The 10,536-nt window shown below is 34.7% G+C and overlaps 1 protein-coding gene across 1 annotated transcript in view; it reads left to right on the forward strand.

Moving 5' to 3' along the window:
• The window catches only part of CEP128 (centrosomal protein 128), an 83,183-nt gene extending 73,204 nt beyond the window's left edge, over positions 1-9,979 (forward strand). Inside the window, exons 22-24 of the mRNA XM_072338965.1 lie at positions 1,715-1,828; positions 5,171-5,294; positions 8,627-9,979. Coding sequence (XP_072195066.1) covers positions 1,715-1,828; positions 5,171-5,294; positions 8,627-8,733 — 345 coding nt within the window. The 3' untranslated portion in view covers positions 8,734-9,979. The remainder of the gene's footprint in view (positions 1-1,714; positions 1,829-5,170; positions 5,295-8,626) is intronic.
• The last annotated feature ends 557 nt before the right edge of the window (positions 9,980-10,536 follow it).

A 10,536-nucleotide genomic window follows, 5' to 3' on the forward strand; every position in this document is an offset into this window, starting at 1 on the left:
GCAAGCAAATGTTTAGTACTGACTATACGCAGGTTGCTCAGAAAGTAATGCTACTTATTTCCATGGAAACTACAACAGAAACAAAGAGCACAATAACACTGTTTAATAGAGCAAATTCTCAGCTTCAAAACAGTATTTTTCAATTCAGTCCACCATTAGATATGCATTCTTGCCAGCAATGAACAAGAGCCTGCATACCATGCTTGTAGAAGTCTGCACCAGGGGAAATGCCCAACTATCTCACAGCTGCCATGATGGACTGTTGAAAATATTACCCATGCAACATTTCATGTTTCATCTACCCAAACATATGGAAGTCAGATATGCCAAATTCCGAGTGTACAGTGGGCATGGTAGGACTGTCCAGACAAGATTGGGAATTTGCTGTATGGTCTTCAAGCTGATATACGGCCTGTTTTTCTCATGTTGCAAGAAAAAAGTTGTCATCTTCTCTGGCCTGACTCCAGAAGTTTGAGCCTTCAGCTTCTTAGCTTCATAGTGCAGCAGACAGTTGATGGTTTGTCTGAATTCCAGGAAATCCAGAAGCATCACCTCTTCCCTATCGCAAAAGACAGTGCACATCACTTTTACACCCCTACAGCTGCATCTTGAATGTTTTCTTTAATGGGAAATTCACATGTTGCCCATCCATGGGCTGCTTTTTTGTCTCCAGCTAGTAGTGGTGACATCACATCATCACTGATAATGGCAGGATTCTGGAAACTGTCACCTTTAGCTTCATATCGATTCAGTAAGTTGTAACAAACTTGCATACAGTGTTCTTTCTGTTCCTCTGTGAGCATTCATGCAACCCACTTGGCACAAACTTTATGACACTCCACCATTATTGCTATTATTTCCAAAACACTGAAGACAATATTTAGCTCCATACACAGTTCTCTCATCAAATAAGCTAATTTGTGCTGAGAAGCTGACCTATATGCTCTTTATTTTATGGTTTGTCAGCTGTGCATGGCTGTCTGGGACAAGGTTAGTCTTTCACTTCGTTGTTGTCACTGCTGAAACATATCACCCACTGCCTCAGCTGTGGTCTCTGTAAACTTTTAGGAAGCATCCACAAATGTGAGTAGATGCAGTTTTTTCTCCATGGAGGAATTCCATGACACTCCATGTCAGATGCCATTCTATCATACTGCCCCTCTGCTGCCATCTGTTGCACAGCAACAACCAGTAAAGGAATACTGGTGGGAAGGTTCAGCTTCTATTGCCATACCACCAGTATCCACCTCTGACGTTGTGGGCCAACATAATAAAACAAAAGTCATTACTTTCAGAGCAAACCTTGTAATAGGTCAAAGCCTAATGAGCATCTCAGAATATGCATATGAAGTGTTGTGTTATGATATTCATTAAAAGAGCTTTTTCTTAAAACATTTTTCTAAAAAACTGTAATTAATTTTTCTACATTGCAAAATTCATTTGTTAGAAGCTATGAAATTTTGGAAAGAGTTACCAGACATCAGTCACAAATTGAGGATTAATTCTTAATCTGTGTTTATTATAATATTACTCTTTTGTACATAGCATCATACTTTCACATGGTCCTTGTATTTCAGCCTCTGAAAGTTAGTGATTCGCTCACGTGAGCTGCATGTATAGTCCTGGGTGATACTCATATATACAGTAGCCAGCCAACATTTACTAACTGATTTTCAAATTACAACATCATTGAGATATTTCAATGTGTTTCTAGGAGTCCCATTGCAGGAGGGAGATGATTGAGGAGAGGTATACAAAGTATAAAGAAATAGTGACTTCTCTGCAGCAGCAGCTGGAAGACTCAAAACAAAGAGTCCAAAAATTCAAAGTAAGTGTGTGTACTACACTTTGGTTTTGTGGTTGCTTTCGGTTAGTACCATAAGGTTATTTAATGTATATCAACTCCTGATGCAAACACAGACTACAATGATATGTGTATGTTGCTCTTTCTGTCCTGGACTGTCAAAATTTTATGTAACTGCTATAGTAGTTGTAAAGTTTGATGACGTTGTGTTGTCTTTGTTATTATCTGAAATAATCACAAAAATCTTAAAAATTTAATGGAAAAGCAAATCTGTATTCTACTGTTCTCAAGACTTAGCTTGTGCTGGTGCTTTGTCAAATTTTGTCCTCAATTTTTTCATTGGTTTGTTCGCTTTTCCCTTGTCCTTTTAGGTTGAAGAGAGCTATTGAAATCTGTTGAAGGGAACAGGTTGAATTAATTTGTAGATTGCATATACTGGTTGTTTGGTTGTGTTTTTTTTTCAGTAGCTTGTCTCTTTATTCTTTTCAATCATCTATCTCATATATAAACAAAATTGAGACAAATGGGAGATGTGATTTGCTAAAGGTCACTAATAGCAGAGCTAAGCATAGTTTCCTAATTCCTCTCATGAGTCCACTTTTCCAGTGTTAACATTTCTTTTTATTTATATAGTCTTGTTCCTTATCATATTATTTCTCATTGCACGTCCTTATGTTAGCAGCTTACCTTGGCACAACTACAACAGTTTTTATGGTGCAGAATCAAGTAATGTTGAAATAAATGTTAGAAATGAGAACAGAGAATTTTCTGCTATTGCAGTCAGGATTCATTGGCCGTGTCAGGTGTGTCTCTCAGCAGTTGAGATCCTGATGTAGGACCATGCCCCATTTTACAAAAAACTTCATGCTGTTCATGCACCTTCTCCACAGCAGTCTTCTGTCTCTAAAACATTAATCTACCTAGAAATAAGTTTTCTAAAACGTGGAAAAGATAAAATGAAGATGGAATATTTTAGCTGAGCAAGTCACTGCTCTAAGACAACAGTGTGAAGCTGCCTGAGAAAGGAATAGAGCAGATTCATTTTCAGACTACTGCTACTAATAGTCTTCAATTTCTGGAATTTCTCTTGCCTTTACACAAGAGTTGTGATTTCAGTGGCCACTGAAATTTGGAAAATATTGAAAAATCTAAATGGAATGCAATCAACTGAGAACAGAATATAGTATTGCCCTAAGATGACTGAGCTTACGGAGCTCATGTGATGTGTTCAAAATCTGTGAAATGCTGATTCCAAAATGATATTTCCTCTTTCTTTAGGCAAGAAGGAGCATTTAATGGCTTCCTTTTAGTCAGTCCTAATTGTTTTTTTGCACGACATACAGTCCTATTTGCTGTTACAGCTGTTACAAATAGAACAGAATGTTCAAAAACATGTAACAGACGGGTGCTAATCTGATTGTAGTGATCAGGCTGGCTTAGTCTAAAAAATCCATTTTTAATGCTTGCCTTTGTTACCCTCCCTTGGAACTGACTCAAATGCATTGTTGTTTCATTTTTTTATTTATTTTTTAAAAATATTTACTGTTAGTTAGTAGGGAGTCTCTAAAATTGATTGGTGGAAGAGTGTTGTCTGGAGGACATCAAAGTTCATTATGATGGTTTTGATTCATGCTCTATATACAATGTTGTGCTGCTGTTGTGTAAGGCTGACAGATATTTGGTATATAATGTTGCTTGAAGACACTAATCTGAGAGAGGTATTAGCTAATCCCATATCTAGCCTTTTTTCAATTTAAGGACCAAAAAGGAAAACCATGTTAAATTTGTCATAAAAACACTTATTCTTCCTTCCTTATGGTTACCTTTGTCCCCACTCTCTTTTTCCACTTCTCAGTAGTCTTTTCAGGTGGCTGTGAAATACCTGTTGCTTAGAATGCCAGCAAAATAATAATTCTCATTCACATAGGCTAAAATGTAACATTTCAGCTAATTAAGGAAGGCAGATGTTGAGGGTGATTTTTCAACTAATGAGCTAATTGATAGTAGCTAAAAAAGAAAATGCGAAAAAATGAGGTTAATAAAATCAGTAATAATAAAATAAGTAGTAGAGAATACCAACTAATGCAAAATCAAAAGAAAAAGCAAGAAGAAACCTAAAAATTGTTATTTTGAACAGATTAAAATATATTAGGGCTGTTTTCCTGCGAAAAACAACTGACCACCTAGTAAAACATGTGTAAGTATTAAAGAAAGTATGTAGTGATTGCATGTTCTAATGTATGTGCTTTGTTTTTTGTTAAAAAGCTCTGCTCTGACAAAGCATTTCTGGAAGCAGAATGGAAAAGACTAAATTTTTATCTTCTTTTAAAGTTGTTGTGCTATGTACATTTTGTATACTAAGTCTCTCATCAGCACATAAGGGGATTAAAATGTATAATTCCTATTAGTCTTAATAGGAGTAAATACCTCTTCAATGGTAGGACAAAAGCTTATTGTATCTGTAAATTAACGTTAAAATTTATTTTGTTTCCTGTTCAGTTTTCAAATCTTAGCATCAGTATTAACAGTAATTTGAAGTCAGTTTTAACAAAATTCCCTCAGGGTGTTTACCTTAAGAATTCAGAAGCAAAATTATGTGGTTTATATACCAATCTGTTTGTGCAGTATTATCTTTTCTCATTTCAAGAAACTGAGTAATTAGGATACCAAAGCAAGCTTTCAATCTTATATTGGAAGCTATTTATTACAACTGTGGGCTACCTGCTGCATTGGTAATAAGTATTTACAGAGTTTTTTTTTTTAAATAGGCTTTTAAAAAATACCTTTTCGTAGCTTGCAAACCAAATGACTTCTCTCTCTAAAAAGCTATGTTGTACAGGTCTAGCCATAAATATTAACATTGGACTTCAAACTTTATTAAATGGTTAAAAGAAAAAAAGAGAAAAAACATCCTCAGGTACTTTCATATGAAAAACCAATGAAGTTGGAGTTTCCTCAGTGGCAAGGAAAATGGACTTAAATTTTATTATTACTAAATTGTTGAACTTCAGTAAATTGATGTAGATGATTCACTGGTGGAAACTTCATTATTTGTTGATGCCTGTCTTGCTAATATGCTTTGCTTTGCATTGTGGATGGAGAAAAGAACATTATTGCAACTGATTGTAGTAACAACAGCAGTGCTCCCATTTTTTTTTCAGCTGAAGATTTTCAAAGATTTTGTAGTGATAAAGCAGGCATTGAATTAATAAGCAAATACCTATTGTAACACTTAGTCTGAGAATTCTAATCAGTATTCTCCAGAATGTGTGAAATCAGAGCATATATATGTGTAACTGCATGTATTTTGTAAAATTTTACAGCTTAATGATACGACATCTTATTTTGTTTAATTGGCTGCCATAGGATGTATGCAGCAACCATGTGGAAATGGATGCTGAAAATTCTGGTATACAAGTGGCTGCTGCTTCTTCCAGTTGGCGAACTCAAAACAACTTTTTGTCCAGCTCGCTGCTCTCAGATTCTAGTTGTAAGTATTGTTTCACAAGAAAAAAAAAAAACCCACAACAGGTAATATATTTTCCTCTTTTAAAGTTGTTTTACTTGAAAATGTAAGACTCTTAACAAAAAGTGCTAGAACTTTCTGACGAGTTCTGCTATATTTCAGCATTAGGTACCAGATGGATGTCTATGAATAGCTTTGTAACATCACAATTATAACTTTATTTTTAACTGGAAAATAAAATATTTATGTTTGTCAGCCAAACCTCTGCCAAGGAATAGGACTGCATTTGGTTTCGTGGTCTCTATGTAAACAATCATGTGTGTAAGCTGTGCATCTTCTCAGAGACTAAAGATTTACCCTCCATTCCTGATAGAATGAAAGTGTTTTTACTTTCTCACTTTGCTGATTATTTTCACACAAGTGCTATTATATGTTCCTATATGGGGACAGGACTAGGGGAAATGGGCTGAAACTTCAGCATAGGAAGTTCCGCACGAATGTGCGCAAGAACTTCTTTACAGTGAGGGTGACGGAGCACTGGAACAGGCTGCCCAGGGAGATGGTGGAGTCTCCTTCTCTGGAGATATTCAAGACCCGCCTGGACGCCTACCTGTGCGACGTGGTGTAGGGAGCCTGCTTTGTCAGGGGGGTTGGACTCGATGATCTCTAGAGGTCCCTTCCAACCCCTACAATTCTGTGATTCTGTGATTCCTTATGCTCAATTACTCGGTAGGAGAACAAGTTAGGTGCCTGTTGAAGATTTCTCATATCATTTTAGATGTCCTAGAGCATGTTTCCACCAGTCATTGCAGGACAGCAGAGGTTTCCCTTAAGTTTCATCACATACTTTGCATCCCTTTGTGATGCCTCAGAGCACTAGTGCATTTGAGTTACTCCCTGAACACTTTTTAGTGACTGCATGTTTTATGCTGAACCTGTTCTCCAACAGTCATATTTTAAAGTTGTTGCTGTGGTTTCAAGTAAAAATTCTGCAGAGGTACTAACATTTGGGAGCTTTTCTTGCAATTGCTAATAAGCATTAAATGATAAAATCAACTACTTCACTCATCTTAGTCACATAAACTACAAGAACTTTTAATTTCAGTAATGATACTAATTAATTATAACTTTAGTCTTTGACAGTGAAGTCTAGTTTGAGGTCTTTTACTCCCAAACCTCCTGTAGCTTTTAATAAATCTACCTGTGTCATCACCTATTTGCTATGACTAATTCGTCTTATTTCAGAAATAGAAGACCTTTCTTTTTAATTCATTTTCCAGAGCAATTTGCAAGTCTTTGTGATACAGTGTGTATCTCTACTCTCTTAGACTCATGAAAACTTACAGACTATAGTCAATAGCTGGTACAAAAAAGTCCCTTCCTGATAGGGGCTTTTGTGACATTTAAAGAGCGTCAGGGTAGAGGGAAGATGCATCTAATGTACTTTAATTTATCTGTGGGGGGAAACCTGGGATTTAGGTTCAAAATTAGTTGAAGAAAGTAGGAAAAAATACGAAAGAATAGATAAGGAAAAGACAATCTGCATGTCTCTCTATGTATGTAACATAATGTTGCCAGTGCAGCATGCAGATGAAAGGAAAAGTAATTAGCATTCTGTTTTCATTGATGTACATTTTTCTACCTGAAGAATCTCTACAATTATAATGTCTTTTATTTAAAAAAGAAAAAAAAATGCTATTCTAAAGATGTTATGGAAACTAGCTTTTATTTCTATACTCATGTTCTTAGTAAGGAAGATGTGTAACCTTCAACATAATTTATACAAGGAACTGTTCATTAGGTACAGCTTGCAGTCTGAAATATTATCAGACCAAACAGTTGGTCTAAAAACTCAGTACTGGTTGTTATCTAAAGAATAATCCTCAGAAACTGTTTTTCATGACCACTGTAATTTTCTATAATTTTATATTATGAAGGTCCCAGGAGTTGCAGATGCTTTACATTAGCTTTGAAACTTGGTTCCTGCCTTTCTCTTTGTACAGTTCATCACTTCAAGGCCTTAGCCTGGATAGTTTCCCAGCAGCCACATGTGTTTCTGGCTGTCTGTTGGTTTTGGGAATTCATGTTCCAGGGCTTCATAAGCTATGACTTTATGGAGAAGAAAATAGCCACCAGTTTTCTGTGTGGCTATCTATAACTAGGATCAGTCTTCTGTGACCCTTGTCACAACACTCTTGTTATGATGTGGTCTATAGTAGGGTTGATATCATGACTGTATAAAAGGAATTTGTCCTAAATGTTGATTTTTATTGCCACAGCAATTAAATCCTGCAGCGTATGCTGATGCCTTTCTTTATCCCTCTATACTTTTTCTCGGGCTTTTAAGACAATTTGAATTGATGTTTATAAATAAGTAGCTTAATAAAAATTAAAAAGGCATTATAATGTCATATTAGATAATGTTATAGAACAAAATCTTGTGTTGCTCAATGGTAAGAAGCTGGAATGGTTGGAAACTAAAATGAAAATTCTTTTAGTACAGCAATTAGTTCTGTGTGTGATTTTATTTTTCATCTGGACATGAAAACATCTCACTCCTCTTAATTAAAGTATGAGGATGTGATCCCTACTAAATGGTTATATATGTCTACAATTTTACAGCACTCTTCAAAAGTTGTCATCTTAGTATTTATAATAAACAATCAAGAATCACCATTGCTATTACATTCATGAGATAGAGGAGAGGCCATTAGAAGAAAGATACATTGTATATAATATCTACTTTGTTCCCCTTTATTCCACCTTTGTCAATTTACCAGATATCTGGATATTTTGATTTTTTCTTCCTCCAGCACTTCATTATAAAATGTTTTCTCAATATATATTGTCTAGGTTTTGATACAATATAATGTATTTAGAATTTCGTAAGTGTCCAGTTGAAAAAGAGTATACATGGTATGTGATCCTATGAATGTCTGTTCAGCATCACTTGTTGACTTTTATCTATGCTGTTCATTATGACATTTCCTCAATAATTTCCAATGGTTTGTTTTGTGTTATATAAACAAAAGTGTTGTAAAATTAGATAGAAATGGGATGTCAGTGAAATTTCTGAATTTCAGAAAATGCAGAAGTTTATGTTTGTTCAGCATGAGAAAGATACGTTATCTACATCCATATTACACAGCTTTGGATTGTATTTCTCTGAAAAAAATGAGTCTGTTTCATCAATTTGTAGCTTTACTCATAATGAATACTTACTAATGACATATATTCTGCTATGTAAAATATATTATTGCATTATGAAACATACTCATGCTCAGCAAAATGTGTCTTTTTTTGAAGGTGTTTAATTGTTTTTTTGTTTTTGTTTCTGTTTTTGTCTGACACTTTAGCACATGTGCAGAGAATAGTCCCTTTTGATACAAGTGCCACCAGGGAGGATTCAATTAATGTTGCCATCAATGAAATGAAGCTGCAAGCAGGAAGAGGAAAGCAGTAGGATATTTTACAAAAACTCAGAACTTTTTTTTTTTTTAACTGTGGTAATTCCATCTGCTGTTGGTAGAAACATCCTTAATGATTTAATGATTGCCAAACACTTAAATGAAGAGTCCCAGAAGACACTTTGTTTGACTTCTGTAACCTGTACACCAAAGGTTTTCTGGGACTGTTATATCCTCTTGCATTTTTTTCTGCAGTTGTAAACTAAATGTATTGTATCCCTGAAATATTATGAATTTAAAGAACTGTGACATTGATCTTTGATATAAACTTATTTACCCATGTACAGGACTTGTGCTGAGGTGTTATTTAAAAAGATTCAATAATATTATTAATAATCAAAAATATTCATAAACAATGTTTGTCCTAATATTTATTGAGTCATATACAGAGTTATACATTTATGAATTTAAGTGCTTCACTTTGCAACAAGCATTTAAGAAAGAAGCAATAAATATTAAAAGCTAATTTCCTCAAAATCATATCGTGTCTTCAAGCTCAGCATATGTCACTTACAAGCTGTTTAGAATCATTATTCTGATCAGAATAGTTTTATCAGATGCTATGGCAAATTTTATCTTGTGGGACCTCTGGTAAAGCACTTAATAGCACCTGAATCTCACTCATCTGTATCAAGTGTACAGAAGGGCATTGCTAAGTGGCTGTGAAAGTTTTACTAGCAGGGCTTGATGATCACTTATTTATACTGTTTTCTTCTCAGATAGAAAAAGACACATCATACTGAATGTAAAATGCTATGGAAATACAATATTGCATCGCTGTATTTGTATGGATGAATCTGTATGATGAAACAGTAATGGTACAAATTCCGCATTACCGTGATCTCAGGCAGCACATCACAGAAGAATCTGCTGTCAGAAGAAATAACAATTCTTCTGATGCTCCTGATTGTATTTCCCCCCCCCCACACACCTTTTTTTTGTGCTTCTGATTGAATCAATACTAATGAGCCTTAAGTGTTTGCCAAATCTATTAGAGTACTGTAGTAACACAAATACCATTATGATAATTGTTTTGTACACTTCTGTCATGCTTAAGAAGTGTTTCTCCAAAACACTTTTTTAGCACCATAGGAATCCTGGGTCATTATGTGCCACCTGAAAACAGGACTTTTTTTATATTTTCTTTTTGAGTTTCTGAAGTTTTCTGCCATCCCAGTGGGCTCTATAGCCTTAACAGAGTCCGTATGGATTCTGTCTGTTTCTCTAGAAGGAATTGAGGGGAAAAAAAAAAAAAAAAAAAAAGAATTTTGCTTTCATTTTCTGTGGACTTGATTTTTTTCTTATTTATTTTGTAAAGTTTTCTTTACCTTCTGTATGTGTATAATGCTATGCATTATAGTGCTGTCATTGGTTTTTTATACGTCTGTTAGTTCAAAAGGTCCAGAAAGCAAAACAGTCATATCCATTTCTTCTCATCTCAATGGCAATGGAAGGACAGGACAAACACATAACTAAATAATCTCTTCTGGAGAGGGCAGGACAAATAGAATTAAATTTCTTTCATGATCTATAAAGACTACGGATGTAATGAAATAGTGCGTAACTCAGGCCACAGTTACCATAAACTAAACCAAGTGTATGATGTATCCAACATTTGTAATTTATTTTTTTAATTAGATCAGAGCACAGCTAGAAATGGGGTGTTTAAAATGTTTAAAGTGTTCTTTTCTATTTCTGTTTAAATATTAGAAAACTGCAAGAAAATAACCTGCGTGTGGATTTTATAGTACCTAAAAATTATGACAAAAATATTTTTTAAAAGTCATTTTAAAATATAT

The sequence above is a fragment of the Excalfactoria chinensis genome, chromosome 5, assembly GCF_039878825.1.
Source record: "Excalfactoria chinensis isolate bCotChi1 chromosome 5, bCotChi1.hap2, whole genome shotgun sequence".
NCBI lineage: Eukaryota > Metazoa > Chordata > Aves > Galliformes > Phasianidae > Excalfactoria > Excalfactoria chinensis.